General features: G+C 43.3%; 1 protein-coding gene across 1 annotated transcript in view; it reads left to right on the top strand.

The window, feature by feature from the left end:
- The window catches only part of LOC126365940 (solute carrier family 25 member 44), a 114460-nt gene extending 94206 nt beyond the window's left edge, over positions 1 to 20254 (top strand). Inside the window, exon 6 of the mRNA XM_050008714.1 lies at positions 19799 to 20254. Coding sequence (XP_049864671.1) covers positions 19799 to 19990 — 192 coding nt within the window. The 3' untranslated portion in view covers positions 19991 to 20254. The remainder of the gene's footprint in view (positions 1 to 19798) is intronic.
- The last annotated feature ends 362 nt before the right edge of the window (positions 20255 to 20616 follow it).

The following is a 20616-nucleotide window of genomic DNA, read 5'->3' as shown; positions in this document are numbered from 1 at the left end:
GACTGTAACATCTCCTCCTCAGGTGTATTAAATCAATATCAGCAGCCAAAACTACTTATGTAAACTTATTTATAAATATTATTTCCATCAAGCGAAAATAACCTCCTTTTGCTCAGTAAAATTTATGACCACCTCTCTCCGTGCCCCCTCTCTCCATGCCCCCTATCTCGTCTACATGCCACCACCACTTTGATCTACACAATTAAACAATTTAACTGAAGTTAAACCTTCTTCAGGTGTTAAGGACGCATGCCTCACTATTAACCTCTAACTGAAAATATTGCTCAATACTGGTAAATTAGAAGTAATAGTTGATGTACGGGTGCCTTCAATTACAGTTCCCTGAAAATGGTGGTCTCTTTTTAACTATTTCAGAGCAGATATTCATAAACTCATGAGAAAATTTACACTGTAAGTACAACATAAGTTTTTGCTATCCAATGCTAGGATCTGTCATCTTACGGATTCGTGCTTCGCTACCTCGGGACCCCAGCGTTTGCAGCATCTCTGCCCTTTTGTGCTGCATGTCTATCCACTTGCTATTCTTTTCCTGCTCCCTTGGGAAACATGTCTGGGATGTTTTTGGGAATGTGGTATGCACTTTCAGTAGTCTATATCACAACAGTATCTCCTATGTATTTGTTTCTTTTTTCTTTCTTCATTCCCGTTTCCCTTCCCTCCTCTGCTTTGGTGTTTGAGGTTGCTTTTTTCTTCTTCCTCCCTTTGCACTCCTGAAGGGTGGCCCACATATCTGACGCATAACAGGTGAGTGGGTAATTCATAATTCCAAGTCTCAGGTCAATAGGTAGGGTTTGCACGTACCGGACTGGGCCCAGGTGATTGCCTCAGCTACTACCTTCCCAAATTGCTGATTAGTCCCTCTGTCAGATGTTAGAGAGGTGTGAACAATCACCACAGGCAGGTTAGAAGTAGTGTGCCATAGGAGACGCTGGCAGTCAGAGGGATTTTCTTTCAATGAGCCAACCATCTTCTCCACAGTCAACATCTACTAAACATAAATGGAATGAGGCTAACAATTCAAAGACCTTCTCAGCTGCACCACGTTCCTCATTGTTTCACATACCGAATACGGTCAGTCCTTTGCTGCAGCAAATCCATATATTATTCAGAAAGGTTTTGATGCAATTGCTAGCCCTGTGAAATCCTGCTCTCGTTTACACAATGACCCTTCGTGTTTGGAAACTACTTCTGATTCTCAAGTGCAACAACTGCTTTCAGCTTCGCTCCTCCATAGGTATCCTGTTTGTGTTTAAGCCTATCAAGTTCTGAGTCCTTCCCGTGGTGTTATTTATACTAGGCTGCTCAATGATCTGACTGAGGCAGAAATCCAAACATACCTGTCTGATCGGGGTTTCATTGTGGCCCATTGGGTGGTGATAAAAAATAGATGCATCCTTAGTGCCCACATGTACTATTTTTCTCACTTTTGATAGAGTGGTGCTTCTGTCTTAGATCAAAGCTGGCTGTGAAGTTATTACAGGCTTACCATATATTTAGAACCTGATGCACTGCCACCAGCGCCATCGTTATGACCACACTCAAATATTCTGTCAACACCCGGCCAAATGTGAAACCTGTGATAGGGATGCTCATGAGGGCGATTGTCTGCCACCTCCACCCCACTGTATCAATTGTTGTGGTGACCATGTTGCCTCCTCTCGCGATTGTCCCATTTATCTTGATGAGTGGGCTGTTCAGGAGGCCCTGGTGAAGGGAAAAGTGCCTTGCCTGGTCACTCACGGGTTGTTGGCTAGTCAGAAACCATGCGTTCTACCATATGGCATTTACTAGTACTGTTCTTGTTACATGTCGCTCCACGAAGGACATGGCCACCTAGATATGCAACCTCAAATTCTACAACACCATTGTAAAATCACCCAGTGTCACGGTAGCATCCGTATCTCCTCCTCCAGCAGTGGAAAAAAGCCAGCAAACTTTCGCCTCAAGGGATGAGGTCGCCTGCTACACAACCAGAAGGCCAGAAAGGACAGGAGGAATACTCTCGGGAAGACATCTTACATCCTTCCACCCATCTAACAGGAAAGGCTTCAAGAAATCAAACAAAGGCAAAAGGTCTTCTCCTTCGCTGACCCCGAGATCCTCTTCGATGGTGTCTCCACATTATACCCTCGCCCAGCTGACCTCTGTCGCCGTTGTGCTCTGCCAACTGTTTTTATGCCCTGGATTCTGCAGACCGACAGAAGGAAAATGCTGATGCCTGTGCAGATCTCAAGGAACAGGATCCTCCAGCCACTGTGGAGTAGTGAATCTTCGAAGGCTGGCACTTGGCAGCTGCTGAGGTGACACCAATTAACTTCTTTCCTCCTCCCCTTTTCTCGTCATGTCTCTACGCCAATGGAACATTCATGGCATTCGATCCATCAAAGAGCTGCTCTTGGAATTGAGGCGTTCACCTGTTCTCTGCCCCCAGGAAACAAAACTGTGTCCTTATAACCACTTTGAGTGCTTACATTTCTTCCTGGTCCACTTTGACCTTCCCCCTGGGGATAGCATTCCATTTTATGGGGAAGTCGTGCTGCTCATATGAGATGATACTCATAGTCAACCCATCTCCCTGACTACCCAGCATCAAGCTGTTGCAGTCCATATTTTCACACACACACACACACACACACACACACACACAACTCTATACACCTATTCCCATTTGAACCTCTCCTTTGGCACTGTTCAGCTTGCCCATCATCTCAAGTGTTCTGTTATTTCTGACATACACTCGAGTGACCATTTCCTGTGTGCCATCAGTTTGACTCCTGCCCTACCTATGTGCACACCCAAATGGCAGCTTTCTAAGGCCAACTGGAGGCTTTACCTCTCCCTGGTGATTTTTGACAAACATTTCCTCAGTTGTGATGATCAGGTAGGATACCTTACAAACATTATTCTAGGTGCCGCACTTCCGTTTACCGTGCTGTGTCCTGGTCCCTTGGTGGACTGAGGCATGCCGTGACACAGTTCGTGCACGGAGATGTGCTCTCTGCATTTTTAACTGTCATCTTATGATGGCAAACTGCATTTGATACAAACAGTCTCATTGGATTTTTCAGGATAGCATAAAAGCTAGCTGGATTTCCTTTACTAGTTCTTTTAACAGTTCCACTCCCTCTTCTGCCTTGTGTGCCAACCTCCGAGGTCTCTCTGGGACCCAGGTCCATTCCCCATTTTCTTGCCTGAGAGTAGCAGATGGTGTCATAGTGGATACTATTGATATCTCTGACACCTTGGGCCCATACTTTCTGGAGATTTTGAGCTCCACCCAGTATCACCTTGCCTTTCTTCAGCGGAAATGAGTGGAGGAGGCTTGGGCGATACCCTTCTCTTCCCAGAATTGTGAGTGCTACAATGCTGCCTTTACTCTGATGGAGCTAGATCATGCTCTCACTTCATCCCAGTCATCTGCCCCAGGGCTGGGTGATGATCACATTCAGATGTTGCAGAACCTTTCTCTTGCAAGCAAGTCCTTTCTCCTTAATATTACAATCGCATTTGGGCAGAGGGCACGTTTCCCAGACACTGGCCTGAAGCCATTGTCATACCCATTCCCAAGCTCAGTAAGGACAAACAACTTCCTTCCAGGTGTCCCCCATTTCTCCCACCAGCTATATTTGCAAGGTGATAGAACATATGATTCATGCCCGGCTTTTATGGTGGCTCGGGTCTTGCAATTTACTGACAACTGTACAGTGTGGATGTCGAGTGCACCATTCTGAATTTGGCCATCTTGTCACACCTGCTGGAGGACTGGTATCCTCCATACTCTCTACATGTGGGGCTTCTGTGGCCACCAGCCCTGTTTCCTTCAGGAATTTTTAAAAGACTGCGTTTTCAAGGTATGTGAGTATACTGCCTGGTCAGATACCTTTATTCAGGACTACAGTTTGCCTCAGGGTTCTGTCCTGAGCCTCATCATCTTTGCTGTTGCCATTAACCCTGTAATGACCTATCTCTCTCTCTCTCTCTCTCTCTCTCTCTCTCTCTCTCTCTCTCTCTCTCTCTCTCCAGGCATCTCTGGCTCCCTTTTTGTTGACAATCGAGCCATCTATTGCAGTTCTCCTTAAGCAGTGTCTACAGTGATGTCTCTGTCATCTTGACTCATGGAACATTGCAATGGCTTTCACTTTTGCGCTGACAAAACTGTTTTTATGGATTTCTGGTGGTGCAGTAGGTTTCTTCCACTGTCTTTACTCCTTAGCCCTGTTGCTCTTCCGTTTGTTGAAACAGTGAAATTCCTTGGGGTCATGCTTGATAGGATATTTTCTTGGTTCTCCCATGTCTTTTACCTGGCTGCCCACTGTATAATGTCCCTCAATGTTGTATGTGTCCTTAATGGTAGTTCCTGGGGAGCGGATAGGACCACCTTTCTCTGTTTGTACAGGTCCCTTGTCCGTTTGAAACTAGTCTATGGCTGTTTTGTTCGTGCATCTCCATGTCCATCCCTCTTACGCCATCTCAAAACTATCCACCACCATGGCATCCGTTTGACCACCGGCCCCTTATTACACTAGCCCATTTGAGAGTCTGTATGCACAAGCTGCCAAACTGCGCTGTCGTACTGCCATGACTTTCTCCTCAACAGATACGTATACTGCTTGTCTGCCATGCCTGGTTACCCATCCTATGCCTCCTTCTTTGTTAACTTGTTTGACTACCAATATGGGGCTTGTTCCTCTTCTCTGTTAGCTCCTGGAGTTCACTTTTGGCTCCTGCTCCGGCAGCTTAACTTCGTGCTGCCTGCCACTTACCTGACAGGTGTAAACCCTTCACCACCTTGGCTTCGTGCAGCTGCTTGCATTCACTTTGGCCTTCATTTCGTCCTAAGGACACTACTCTAGCCTCACTCTATTGCCATAAGTACCACGATCTTTGCACGGACCTTCATGGTAGTACCTTAGTGTACACTGATGGCTCTCGGACTGACCATGGCGCCAAATATGCCTTTGTCATTGGCACCAATGTATTTCAATGTTGGCTTCCAGAATGCTGCTTAGTATTTACAGCAGAGCTCTTCGCCCTGTATCAGGCCATCTGGTGACACAGGCTTTCCAATTGTGTTATCTGCTCAGACTCCGCCAGTGCCCTTCAGAGCTTCTGTATGTTTTATACACAGTCCATCCCTTAGTGCAACAGGTCCAGGAAAGCTGTTACTTGCTCACTCTTGACGGAGCCACTGTGATGTTTTGTGGGTTCCTGGTCACGTCTGTCTGATGGGAAACGAGGCTGCTGCCAGGGCTGCAGTTCTCATACCTTGGCCCGCCAGGTTTTCCATTCCTCCAATGATCTGTGTGTTACCATTGTCAGTATGTGGTGTGACTTTGGTATCACCACTGATCTTCCCTTGATGGGAACAAACTCCATGGAATTAAACCTCTCCCAGCAGCTTGGACGACCACCTCTTTGGCCCTGTCACCATGAGGAGATCATTTTAGCTAGGTTGTGTATTCGGCACTGTCGTTTTAGCCATCACCACTTGTTAAGTGGTGCTCTCCCACCACTTGGTGCTCATTGCCCTCAATCTTTGACAGTTTGCCATTTCCTGAAGGAATGCCCCCCCTCCCCCCTTTTTTTTGTTTTTAAAATACACATTCTCATTCATGTTTGCCGTCTGAGCTATTGGGTGTTTTAACGAACGAAATGTGGCCTGTCGACCTCAAGCAATATTCCATGGAGAAAAAAAAGATACCAGTCACCTTATCACCAATCAGCAAATCACAGTTGCAGTCATTAATACTTGCTCTATACAGCCCCATAAACAGACTGTTACAAGAAATAATTATTCAGACCCATTAAACATAATTTGCTGCATAAGATCTTTATTTACCTCATGAATTATTAAATAGGTGGATCCTGTCTCTGTTAATCTGTTCCTTATCATTTTTATCTTGGGAGGATGTGTGACACTATAAATATCATTGGTACTGAACCCAATAGCTTGCTTCTGATAACGATCTTAACCAAGAATATTTCCCTTGAAGACCCATACCAGTCACCAGCTTGGTTAAAATGGAGCTGCCCATCTGGACAAAGGAAAAAAAGATTGGAACCATTATTTCAGGCTGATGTACTTATTAACAATCTTAATATTATTGTTGAAGCCTGTCAGGTGCATTGTCAGTGGCCATCTCTTGTGGTAGACAAATTCTCTGGACCTCGTGGTGACTGGTTGTAGAGCACTGTGGCAATGCTTTGAGCTTGGTGTACCGATTCTGACATTTATGGCATCTGCAGAACAAGTAAGACACTCAGATAAGAAAACTTTTACATGGTCTCTTCCCCCCCCCCCCCCCTGCCCCTTCCACCTTTCCCTTATGTGTGAACCATATTTCCAGATGCTGAATCAGTAAGTGAAGGCAGCACAAAAACATAGTGTGTCTGTGGTGTGACACAGCTCAAACTTATTCATCATCAGTCTTTGCTATGTTGCAGGTCAAGATGCTGTTTGAGTATATCCCATTAAATACTGTATCTGTGGTCTTTGTCAAAAGCATTTCCGTATTAGTTTCTAAAAGCTATGTACTGATTCTTTGGAATTGCCTCATTTTTTATTTTAGTATTTATATGTTTCACATTGTCTAGTTTGGAGTACTAACTATGTTGTTGTTTTTCAATTAGAAGATAGTTAAGTTAATACTTATTTGCACATGTATTAATGGTATGGCTGTGTGTGGGGCCAAATTAGAACAGTAAAAGTGTGCTTGCCAAATCTTACTTGGATGACTGTCTGTCAGTATCCATTTACTTCTAACCAGTTTTATCGTTCATAGAACTGTGTAACTTGAAGAATATAATTAAGGAGAGGATATGTAAAATGGAGTAAATAAAAAAGAAATCTCTGTTTGGCAAAGTGCCGCAAATGTGGAGGGAAAGAATGTTCAAAATGTGCAGATCTTCTAATTTTTGTGTCTAGGCACTGATTGCCACATAAATACACAGGCAGAGCCATAGCTGCCTTCACGGTGAACAGCAAACAAGTTAACCTGATATAGATACAGATTTCCACCATCCTCAGCCATAGGAGCACAGATTTTTTAAAAATAGGAACCAAATACAAGCCCATGTACCTCTTGTTGCACATTGTTATCTTTATCTGGAATGTATCAACAAACTTCCACACTAGGATTTAGATCTTTGAGTTGCGTCCAAAAAGTTAAGCTCATCCTACGCAAACCCATAATAATCATTCATTACCTGTCAGTCTCTTTGGTAGTCTGGTTGTACCTAATGTCTTGGGTCAAATTATTTCCTCCATCCCTTATAATTATTCCTCTAGTGCCTGCACCTGCTGTAAAACTTTTTGAATGCTCCCTCTTATTTGTAACCTTCTTAATCAAATGAAGAGGACCATGTGAGGACACCAAATGTCATTTAGAATGAGTGAACACTGTCTCTATTGGCAATCCAAAGTAGCACCAGTACAAACCTTATATTGCAACACAGCATTAGTTCAATTTTGTATGTTGTTGACAGCATTGTTGCCATGCCTAACATGTTTTCAATGCCCCTGAAGATGAGCTGTCATGACAGTGTGTTTTTGAAACAACAATCACAACATTTGTTGTTGTGAGGTTGGGGCATATAATACGAATTCTTCTTTGGTGTGCCAGTACCGCATAATTGCAGAAGGAAACTGAGGAGCTTATCAGTGGTTCCCATCATCCACTTTGCATATTCTTAATCAGTCCTTTTTTTTATAGCATCCTTTCCACTTTGCCGCCTCCTTTTCTGCAGCTGCTATTATCCTGTGTTTTTCTGCCATTTATAATTTTCTTTCATCTGGTTCCTTATTTTCCACGAATCGCTTCTCATTTCCTGTTCCTTTTCTTTGCCAAACTTTGTATCATATTTTCTGCCACAGTCTGTTTTTCTTGTCCATGCTCTTCTTAATCTGTTTTTCTCTTTTCTCTGCTGCATTACAGTCTCTGCCAAGTTCTAACTACTTATGTTTCCAGCACTCATATGTCCCCACCATTTCATTGTTGATTTCCTCCTAATTTGACCTCGTGCAGCCTTTGAACTGGCAAGACTTTAATGCATAATCATTGAATTGTCACATTCCTCTTTTCCTTGACAGTGAACCCTTAGGTAGTAAAAGTTTAATCAATTTCTACATCTAAATACTCACTCCACAAGCCACCATGTAGTGCATGGTGGAGGGTGCCTTGTACCGTTTCTAGCCGTCGTTCCCTTTCCTGTTCCACTTGTAAATGAAGAAAGTGAAAAGTGACAGTCTACACGCCTCCATGTAACACCCTAATTTCTCTGTATATTGACAATGGTAGAATTGTTCTGCAGTCAACTGCAAATTTCTAAATTTTCTCAATAGTGTTTATGAAAAGAATGTTGTCTTCCATCCAGGGATTCCCAATTGAATTCACAAAGCATACCTGTAATTCATGCATGGTGATGGAACCTATTGGTAACAAATTCAGCAGCACGCCTCTGAATTGCTTTTGATGTCTGCCAGATAATCTGATCTGGTGGGGATCCAACACACTTGAGCAGGAATGAAAAACGGTCAAACTAGCGTTTTATACATGGTCTCCTTTATAGATGAGGTTTTCCCAACTACCGACCTTACATGCTTGTTCAACTTCATACCACTTCACAGTGGTAAGTCTAGAATTTAATCAAAATCACTGTGTCAAGCTGCACACCACTAATACTATATTGAAAATTATAGGGTCCTTTTTCTCCTACTCTTCTACTTTAACTACAATTTTTCTATCTGTAGAAGAAGCTGCCATTCATCAAGTCAAATAGAAATTGTGTTTAAATCATCCTGTTTTCTTGTACAATCACTCAATGATGATAATTTGCCAGACACTACAACATAATCAGCAAACAAACAGTTGCAGATTGCTGCTCTTCCTGTCAGTCAGATAATTTATGTATATAGAATGTGAATGACCTAAAACTAGCATTGCAAATACTGTGGAAACTGGAAGTGCTATTGATCTGGGGTTTCCACGGAATGGATTGGTAGTCAGGGGCTTGTATTTTGTAATCAATCGACAGGTTGTAAAAATACTTAAAAAGTGTATTTTTATGCAAACACACACACTTTTAAATGGAACAGTGCCTGTTGACATCAACAAATAAAAAGTAGGTAAATTAGAGTATCAGTGGTGTTTGTTGCAGGATTCTAGTGAGAGTTGTTTACGAGATACCATATTTTGAAAAGTTTCCACACCGACATTTGTGCAATACCCTTGGTAGCACACACTAAAACACAACCCAATTATATACACTAATTATGTGGGTTCTGACCAGTAATGAGACAATTGACCATCACAGGTAGTGTACAAAATGACCACTGACAGCAGCAATACATGTTTCCAGTCTGGTGTGGAACAACTGCTGCACACATTTCAGTGATGTCCGAGCAGGCTGCTGTAATACATTGCTGCATATCATTGGTTGTTGGTATGTTCTTGTAGACAGCATCTTTCAGCTTTTCCCAGAGAAAAAAAGTCTATAGGACATCAAATCTGGGGAATGGGCCAACTGAGGTACAGGCCCTCTGCATCCAATTCAGTGATTTGGAAACAATTCATGAAGACATTCTTTAGTTCTTCATGCACTGTGGGATGGACAGCCATCATGTTGGATCCTCCTAGACTGCAGAGGAACATCATCTAGAATCAGTAGATGATGATCTTTTAGGAGGCTGCGATACTTGTGCATGTTCAGTGTTCTGTCTATGAATAATGGGCCTATGAGCTGATTGTTCACTATCCCACACCACATGTTTACATTTTGTGGATGCTGAAGTTCCACCTGAGGAAGCCAACGGGCGTTATCAACAGACCACTAGTGGCTGTTTCAGTGGTTAACCTGGTCATGATTGGTAAATATGGCTTCATCAATAAACATGACTCGTGCCACTTCCTCATGCAAACACGTGGGAGTTAATGTGCGGATCAGCTGCAACAGCAACAAGAGCCTCAATTTTCTCCTCTTCTGTTGTAAGTTGTTTCCTTCTTTTTTGTTGTCTAGGTCTTGCACTAAAACTTTCACATAAGTGTGTGAAGAAGTTAATAAATAATTGCTGAGATGATTGACATCTATTGGGATATTTGGCTTCATACACCACACAAGAACGAACTACTTTTTCCTATACTCTCCGTACACCATGAGCATGTTGGCTTTTCCTGCATTGGGAAATCCCATTGTACATTCATGATTTACTGTTTGGGCTGTCACACACTTGCTATCAGGTCGCAATGCGCTCGGAGAACACACAAGCACACTGTAACCAAACATAACAACATTATACCTAGCAACAACAAAGATTGAATGACAGTACGAGCCCCTGACTACCAATCCACTCATTGAAAACTGCAATTAATAGCACTTTTCTTTTCTGCAATGTTTATGGTGGAAGTTTTACATGGTACACCCTACAGAGAACAACAGCAGTTCTATGAGATTTTCTTGGAGCATTGCTGAAAACAACCTTGTCTCTGATGAACACTCACCATCCAGGACAACATTCAGAGTTCTGTTATGTAAGAAGTCCTGGAGTCCCTCACATATGTGGGAATCTAATCCATTTGCTTGGACCTCCATCAACAGTCTGCAGTGGGGCAACATATAAAATGGTTTCTGGAAGTCTAGGAATATGGACTCTGCCTGTTGCCTGTCATCCATGGTTTCTAGGAGATCATGTGAGAAAGGGAAGCTCAGTTTCACAAGAGCAATGCTTTCTAAATCATTGGTGATTTGTGGACAGAAGCTTTTCTGCCTCAAGAAATTCATTATATCTGAACTTAGAATATGCTCAGGAATTCTGCAGAAATCTGAAATTAAAGATATTAGTCTGTAATTTTGCGGATCTATTCTTTTATCCTTGTATTCAGGAATTAGCTGTGCTTATTTCCAATTACTTGGGATGTCATGGTGGTTGAGAGATTCACAATAAATGCAAGCTAAATCAGGAACCACTTTCGTACTGCCTGTAAAACCAAATTGGCACTCCATCTAGACCAGGTGATTATTTGTTTTCAACTTTTTCCATTGTTTCTATATACCAGGAATACCTATTTCTGTGTCCTTGATATGGAAGTCTGTGTCACAGTCAAATGGTGGTGTGCCAGTATGAACCTCCAATGTGACTGACTTCTTAAATCTGAATTTTAAAAGTTCAGTTTTCCTTTTGCTGTCTTCTATTGCTACACCAGACTGGTCAGTGAGATAGTGGATAGAAGCTGCTTGCTTAGTGATTTTTGTAGGACCAGAATTTTCTCAGATTCTGAGCACGTAAAAAGGAGGCTTACACAGTCAGTATTTGTGCTATTGTTGATATTTATTTTATGTGCATTAGGCTGCAGTTCAAGGCAGAATGCTCTGTGTAACATTTCATATTCCAATGCTGGGGACATCAACAAAGGTTTTAATGACTTAGAAAACAATTGGTCTCAAACGGTCTCAGCAAGCCGATCTGTTTACATGTATCCATGCAACAGTCTGTTCGTGATGTCATTAGGAAATTTTTATATGGAAAAATTTGAACGAGCAAACCTGTCGATGGCAAAGAAGAAACCCTCATGTTGGCTGTGGTATGTAGATGATACTTTCATTATATAGACCCATGTAAAAAAAGAACTCTAAAAATGCGTAAATTTTTTGGATGATATAAATTATAATGTAAAGTTCACTATGGAAAAATGGAAAAAGAGAAAAGAAGTCGTATTTCATTTTTGGATGTACAGATACTTAGGAAACCTGACACAACTAGGGCATAAATTCTACAGAAAGACGATGTATGAAGATAGGTACCCTCGCAAAAATTCCCATCATCATACCACAGAGAAAGAGGAGTTATCAAAACATTGGTGGACTGAGCTAAAAGAATCTGTGAACCAGAGCACTTGGTGGACGAGTTCAGTCATGTAAGATCTGCCTTCAGGTGAAAGGACTTCTCCAACAAAGATATAAATAGGATCATAGAGTGTAATAGGTTTAGAGCTTCTGATGAGAAAGAACCAACTAAAGGGAAAGTTTTCCTACCATTTGTAAAAATTGTCACAGGTAGCAGTTGCAGTTTTCTCAGAAAACATGGTATTGAGACAGTGCATAAACAAACAAGAAAGATGCATGCATATTTTAACACTGCAAAGAACCTACACCCAGTGCCTGCACTTGACGTCATGTTTACAGAGGAACTACAGAAAGAAGAGCTTTAACACCCAGCTTAAGGAACATGAACAGTTGTCGCCTGGACAAGGCAGATAAATAAAAAGTACGAGGGTCACTCCAAACAAAATGAACACAAATTTTTTTTAAAAAATCCATCTTTTATTCTACATGTTTGAAAGTTTACAGTGTGTAGCTACATCCTTCAGGAACAATATTTTCATTTCTCCACATAATTTCCATCTCTCTCAACTGCCTTACACCATCTTGGAACCAGCGCCTGTATACCCACATGGTAAAATTCTGGACCAACCTGTTGGAGCCACTGTTTGGCAGCGTGCACAAGGGAGTCATCATCTCCAAACCTTGTTCCACAAAGAGAGTCTTTCAGTTTCCCAAAGAGATGATAGTCACATAGATCCAGGTCAGGACTGTAAGGCGGGTGTTTCAGTGTTGTCCATCCGAGTTTTATGATTGCTTCCATGGTTTTTTGACTGACATGTGGCTATGCATTGTCGTACAACAACAAAACGTCCTGCTTTTGCTGATGTGGTCAAACACGACTCAGTCAAGCTTGAAGTTTCTTCAGTATTGTCACATATGCATCAGAATTTATGGTGGTTCCACTTTGCATGATGTCCACAAGCAAGAGTCCTTTAGAATCAAAAAACACCGTAGCCATAACTTTTCCAGCAGAAGGTGTGATTTTGATTTTTTTCCCCTTGTGTGAATTTGCATGATGCCACTCCATTGGTTGCCTCTTTTGTCTCTGGAGAAAAATTAAGCAGCCCTGTTTCACCACCTGTACAATTCTTCCAAGAAATTCATCTCCACCATTCTCGTACTGTTCCAAAAGTTTGCTGTATACCATTTTTCTTGTGAGCCACTGTCAACATTCTGGGAACCCACCTGGCACAAACCTTTTTTAACGCCAACACTTTCAGTATTCTGCAAACACTTCCTTCCCCTGTCCCAACGTAGTGTGACAATTCGTTCACTGTAATGCGTCTGTCAGCAGTCACCAGTTCGTTAACTCTCTGCACATTGTCTGGAGTGTATGCAGTACAAGGCCTGCCACTGCGAGGACAATCCTCAATATTGCCGTGCCCGCTTTCATCATGTAACCTGCTTGCCCACTGACTAACTGTACTGCAATCGACAGCAGCATCTCCATAGACTTTTTTCAATCTCTTGTGGATGTTTCCCACTGTCTCATTTTCACAGCACTGGATTTCCATGGCAGCACGTTGCTTCTGACGAACATCAAGTGTAGCAGCCGTCTTGAAGACATGCTGTGATGGTGCCACTCACGGGAACAGGTTGAACTAAGTTTGAAAACAAGTGGGAAGGATGTATCTACACACAGTAAAACTTCCACCCATGCAGAATGAAAACTGTATTTTTACAAAACTAGTGTGCATTTCTTTTGGAGTGACCACCTTATCAGATAATGCACTGTGACCAGGGAAGCACCAAATTCATTTCTATGACACTGGTTTTATCAGGATATTTTCATTAATGTGCTAGGATGTACAGAGAGGCCATAGAAATTTGAAAGCACAAAAACAACTGTAACCGAAGAGGAGGAGGATTGAAACTAGACAAGTTGTGGACTCTAGTGCTAAATAAAACAAACAGCATCAACTCATCCGTACCAAAAATTCCATAACATATGTTGATGAGACTCTGCAATCTTAGGCAATGGTCTGATGACATCATGAACCAACTGTTGTGTGGATACATATACAGTTTGGCTTGATGAGCTTGTTGGAGACTAACTGCTTTATTAAATAAAGCTTCTGATGATGCCACCAGTACTTGAAGATGAAATGTTAGGCACAGAATTATGCCTTGGATCCGAGCCTAACACCCATAAAACAAACATCAGCAGCAACACTTCAAGATCTTTTACTTAAGTATGACGATGGAAATTGCACGCTTCTTGCATCAATCTTTTTATAGATTGCCCATAATTCCTCTAAGTCAATCATATCGAAACTAATTGATGCTCAATCATTGTGTAAGTAGGATGCTAACACCTGCTTACCTTTCATGTCTGCATGAAACTCTCCTAGCCTTATTGATGGATTTATTAACTTCAGTAACCGTTGTCGCTGTGATGGCATTGTGGGCACTCATCCCTGTCTCTACACTGACACTCATAATGTCAGATCTGTTTGTAGGTACAAAGTGTAAAATATCTCCACTCGGTTTTTAACTGCCCAAGATAATTTTTGAAAAAGTTTTCAGGTTTACAACACTAGACTATCTGCTCGTATCACCTGTAGTGAATCCAACCTATACTAGGTAGGTTAAAGTCACTTTCATCTAGTATTCCAGTATCCTCCTTTGTTCAAGTCTGTTCAGTTTTCTTTATATAAAGACAAATATACGAAAAGAATATAATAGAGGGAAACATTCCACATGGGAAAAATATATCTAAAGACAAAGATATGTGATTTACCAAACAAAAGAGGTGGCATCTTGATAGACACACAAAAAAACACAAACATACACACAAAATTCAAGCTTTCGCAAACAACGGTTGCTTCATCAGGAAAGAGGGAAGGAGAGGGAAAGACGAAAGGAGGTGGGTTTTAGGGGAAGAGGGTAAGGAGTCATTCCAATCCTGGGAGCGGAAAGACTTAACTTAAAGGAAAAAAAGGACAGTTACACACACACACACACACACACACACACACACACACACACACACACACACACACACACACACAAGCAGACATTTGTAAAGGCAAAGAGTTTGGGCAGAGATGACAGTCGAGGTGGAAGTACATAGGCAAAGATGTTGTTGAATGACAGGTGAGGTATGAGCGGCGGCAACTTGAAATTAGCGGAGGTTGAGGCCTGGTGGGTAATGAGAAGAGAGGATATACTGAAGGGCAAGTTCCCATCTCCGGAGTTCTGACAGGTTGGTGTTAGTGGGGAGTATCCAGATAACCCGGATGGTGTAACACTGTGCCAAGATAAGCTGGCCGTGGACCAGGCATGTTTAGCCACAGGGTGATCCTCATTACCAACAAACACTGTCTGCCTGTGTCCATTCATGCGAATGGACAGTTTGTTGCTGGTCATTCCCACATAGAAAGCTTCACAGTGTAGGCAGGTCAGTTGGTAAATCATGTGGGTGCTTTCCCACGTGGCTTTGCCTTTGATCGTGTACATTTTCCGGGTTACAGGACTGGAGTAGGTGCTGGTGGGAGGGTGCATGGCACAGGTTTTACTCCGGGGACGGTTACAAGGGTAGGAGCCAGAGGGTAGGGAAGGTGGTTTGGGGATTTCATAGGGATGAACCAAGAGGTGACGAAGGTTAGGTGGACGGCGGAAAGACACTCTTGGTGGAGTGGGGAGGATTTCAAGAAGGATGGATCTAATTTCAGGGCAGGATGTGAGGAAGTCTTATCCTGCCGGAGAGCCACATTTAGAGTCTGATCCAGTCCCAGAAAGTATCCTGTCACAAGTGGGGCACTTTTGGGGTTTTTCTGTAGGAGGGTCTGAGTTTGAGGGGATGAGGAAGGGGCTCTGGTAATTTGCTTCTGTACTAGGTTGGGGGGGTAGTTGTGGGATGCGAAAGTTGTTTTCAGGTTGTTGGTGTAATGGTTCAGGGATTCTGGACTGGAGCAGATTCATTTGCCATGAAGACCTAGGCTGTAGGGAAGGGACTGTTTGATGTGGAATGGGTGGCAGCTGTCATAATGGAGGTACTGTTGCTTGTTGGTGGATTTGATGTGGACGGACATGTGAAGCTGGCCATTGGACAGATGGAGGTCAACGTCAAGGAAAGTGGCATGGGATTTGGAGTAGGACCAAGTGAATCTGATGGAGCCAAAGGAGTTGAGGTTGGAGAGGAAATTCTGGAGTTGTTCTTCACTGTGAATCCAGATCATGAAGATGTCATCAATAAATCTGTACCAAACTTTGGGTTGGCAGGCCTGGGTAACCAAGAAGACTTCCTCTAAGCGACCCATAAATAGGTTGGCATACGAGGGGGCCATCCTGGTACTCATGGCTGTTCCCTTTAATTGTTGGTATGTCTGGCCTTCAAAAGTGAAGAAGTTGCGGGTCAGGATGAAGCTGGCTAGGTGATGAGGAAAGAGGTTTTAGGTAGGGTGGCAGGTGATCAGCGTGAAAGGAAGTGCTCCATCACATTGAGGCCCAGGACATGTGGAATATTTGTGTATAAGGCAGTGGCATCAATGGTTACAAGGATGGTTTCCGGGGGTAACAGATTGGGTAAGGACTCCAGGCATTCAAGAAAGTGATTGGTGTCCTTGAAGAAAGATGGGAGACTGCATGTAATGGGTTGAAGGTGTTGATCTACGTAGGCAGAGATACGTTCTGTGGGGGTTGGTAACCAGCTACAATGGGGCAGCCGGGATGATTGGGTTTGTGAATTTTAGGAAGAAGGTAGAAGGTAGCGGTGCGGGGTGTCGGTGGGGTCAGGAGGTTGATGGAGTCAGGTGAAAGGGTTTGTAGGAGGCCTAAGGTTCTGAGGATTTCTTGAAGCTCCTCCTGGACATCAGGAATGGGATTACCTTGGCAAACTTTGTTTGTAGTGTTGTCTGAAAGCTGACGCAGTCCCTCAGCCACATACTCCCGACGATCAAGTACCACGGTCGTGGAACCCTTGTCTGCTGGGAGAATGACAATGGGTCGGTCAGCCTTCAGATCACGGATAGCGTGGGCTTCAGCAGTGGTGATGTTGGGAGTAGTGTTGGTTAAAGCTGAGCTAACCTTTGTGCACATCGTTGTTTGCCAACCCAAGTTCACCACAAGATCAACATAGCTCAGCTTTAACCAACACTTTTTCGTCTTTTTTCACACCAGATCTACAGTTCCTTTCTAGTTCACCTACATCTCTCCCCATATATTTTTACTTTTGTTTTCATTTCAGCCTCATGTTACACTTTCCACCATCTAATACCATGTCACCCTCACAACATCCCTACAACGACCCCATTAAATTTTATTTACATTCCCTCCGCAAACATGCCTTCTCCCTAGCCATATTATGCTCCCTATTTTATTTACTCAGGCTTGTCTGACATTTGGCATTACCCCCAAAGGCCTCACACCTAAAGTTCCCATCTCTGGCTGTAACCCTTCTTTCCATCAGTCCCTATACCAGTTCCAAACTGAACAATCCATTGCCCTCACCCACCTAATCCTTCACCTACACATCAACTCAGCCAATGAACACACCCGGCAACTCCTATCCTTAATAAAAGTCCTCAATCTTTCCTCTCCCACATCCACACTGGCTGTTCAGAGCATCCTCCTACAGGCCAACTGTAAATTAGAACAGCATGCCACCCTCCACCTCAGAAACTATCAATCTCCTGGTTTCCCACCTCTGGAAAGGCAACTCACCCTTCACAACCTTTCCAGCAAACCTCAACCTCCTCTCATTGCACACAGACCCAGTCTCTTCCATCTACTCAATCTCCCACTTCCAGCTCCACTCCCCCCAAAACCTCAAAATTCTAATCAACCCAATCTGGAACCACAACACCCTAATTTGGTCCTTAACCTCTCCTCCAAACTTCTCTCCCAATCCGAAACCTGTGTCCCATCCAAAGGCCTCACCTACAGCCACACTCCCAGATTCAACCAAACAGCCCTTATCAAAGATTTACTGTCCTACACTCGTACTCTTCGCTGGAAATATCACTTTGCCAGGAAGAAAAATGATCCTAATCATACTCCTAATGATCCAACTCCCCAAGACACTATCCAAACTGAACCCCGCATGGAACAGTTCCGTCCTCCGTCACAGCGGGACCCATCTCCTCTTCCTCAAAATCACCCTCTCCAAACCTACCAGGCATTTCTGACTTCCAGCCTTGCCTCTCAATCCTTCTTAAAAAAAACCTTAATCCTACTCCCAACATACCACCGCTGAAGCCCAGGCTATCCGTGATCTGAAGGCTGACCGATCCATCGTCATTCGTCCGGCAGACAAGGGTTCCACGACCGTGGTACTTGATTGTCGGGAGTATGTGGCTGAGGGACTGAGTCTGCTTTCAGACAACACTACATACATAGTTTGCCAAGGTAATCAAATTCCTGATGTCCAGGTGGAGCTTCAAGGTTACCCAGGTCTGCCAACCCAAAGTTTGGTACAGATTTATTGATGACATCTTCATGATCTGGTCTCACAGTGAAGAAGAACTCTTGGTGTTTCCTCTCCAACCTCAATTTGGTTCCATCAGATTCACCTGGTCCTACTCCAAATCCCATGCCACTTTCCTTGACGTTGACCTCCATCTGTCCAATGGCCAGCTTCACATGTCCGTCCACATCAAACCCACCAACAAGCAACAGTACCTCCATTATGAAAGCTGCCACCCATTCCACATCAAACGGTCCCTTCCCTACAGCCTAGGTCTTCGTGGCAAATGAATCTGCTCCAGTCCAGAATCCCTGAACCATTACACCAACAACTTGAAAACAGCTTTCGCATCCCACAACTACCCTCCCGACCTAGTACAGAAGCAAATTACCAGAGCCACTTCCTCATCCCCTCAAACTCAGAACCTCCCACAGAAGAACCCCAAAATTGCCCCACTTGTGACAGGATACTTTCCAGGACTGGATTAGACTCTGAATGTTGCTCTACGGCAGGATAAGACTTCGTCACATCCTGCCCTGAAATTAGATCCATCCTTCTTGAAATCCTCCCCGCTCCACCAAGAGTGTCTTTCCGCCGTCCACCTAACCTTCGTCACCTCTTGGTTCATCCCTATGAAATCCCCAAACCACCTTCCCTACCCTCTGGCTCCTACCCTTGTAACTGCCCCCAGAGTAAAACCTGTGCCATGCACCCTCCCACCAGCACCTCCTCCAGTCCTGTAACACGGAAGATGTACACGATCAAAGGCAAAGCCACGTGGGAAAGCACTCACATGATTTACCAACTGACCTGCCTACACTGTGAAGCTTTCTATGTGGGAATGACCAGCAACAAACTGTCCATTCGCATGAATGGACACAGGCAGACAGTGTTTGTTGGTAATGAGGATCACCCTGTGGGTAAACATGCTTGGTCCACGGCCAGCTTATCTTGGCACAGTGTTGCACCATCCGGGTTATCTGGATACTCCCCACTAACACCAACCTGTCAGAACTCCGGAGATGGGAACTTGCCCTTCAGTATATCCTCTCTTCTCATTACCCACCAGGCCTCAACCTCCGCTAATTTCAAGTTGCCGCCGCTCATACCTCACCTGTCATTCAACAACATCTTTGCCTATGTACTTCCGCCTCGACTGACATCTCTGCCCAAACTCTTTGCCTTTACAAATGTCTGCTTTTGTGTGTGTGTGTGTGTGTGTGTGTGTGTGTGTGTGTGTGTGTGTGTGCGCGTGCGTGCGTGCGTGCGTGCGTGCGTGCATGCGCGCGTGTGCACCTGTCCTTTCCCCCCCCCCCCCCCCCCAAGGTAAGTCTTTCCTTACCCTCTCCCTTAAAACCCACATCCTTTCGTCTTTCCCTCTCCTTCCCTCTTTCCTGGCGAAGCAACCGTTGTTTGCGAAAGCTTGAATTTTGTGTGTATGTTTGTGTGTCGGTGTGCACAGAATAAATGTTTTTCACAGCTTTTCTGTTACAGGTCCAGAGAATAGACTCTATTCAACAAACTTTCAGTATATTATGGGCTGAAGAACGACTGAGAATATTTACAAAAGGATTATCGGCACGTCTTGTACAGTCTGCCTGTTTTAGTTTTGCCATCATCCTGGGATACGAAAGTATTAAGAGGATGAGCATTAATGAAGAATACAAAAAACATATTAGATGGTAGATAAATGTGGGAATTAGTTTCAGTTTATGACTGTTGAACACTTTTTGTTTTAATTTATTGACTGTTATTTCATTATTACTTTATATGTTTGCTTCAACTCATTATTCATCATAATAATGTGTTGGCACACACAATTTTTAAACTGTGTGTATACTGTTAGTTAAAGATTGACTATGTCATCAGTTCCCTTAAGTTGTAGTCATTTGTTGAGCTTGAAAAGTATGTAAAAGAGAACAGTATAATTAAATTATTTTGAGAAAAAAATCTGTTTTGTAAATTGTAAGGAATTGTAAGGATTATAAGCAACACGAAACACCCACGAAATCTCCTATTGTGTAATGCGGTCAAGGACAGTATGGTTGAGTGGAGTGTGTGTGTGTGTGTGTGTGTGTGTGTGTGTGTGTGTGTGTGTGTGTGTGTCTGAGAGAGAGAGAGAGAGAGAGAGAGAGAGAGAGAGAGAGAGAGCACTCTGACAAGGAGTAAATGTTACAGCTCAGTCAAGTTTTCAGTCTTGTTCATACGCTTGTCGACTGCTCAGTGCCTCAGGTATATAGAAAGTGGGCACTTTACCACTTTAATTAGCAAAGTTGTACCAAATAAATTACCAACATATATTAACAAGACTG

The sequence above is a fragment of the Schistocerca gregaria genome, chromosome 4, assembly GCF_023897955.1.
Source record: "Schistocerca gregaria isolate iqSchGreg1 chromosome 4, iqSchGreg1.2, whole genome shotgun sequence".
Classification (NCBI taxonomy): domain Eukaryota; kingdom Metazoa; phylum Arthropoda; class Insecta; order Orthoptera; family Acrididae; genus Schistocerca; species Schistocerca gregaria.
The sequence above is the reverse complement of the archived record's forward strand: the minus strand, read 5'-3'. Positions and strand labels throughout refer to the sequence as shown.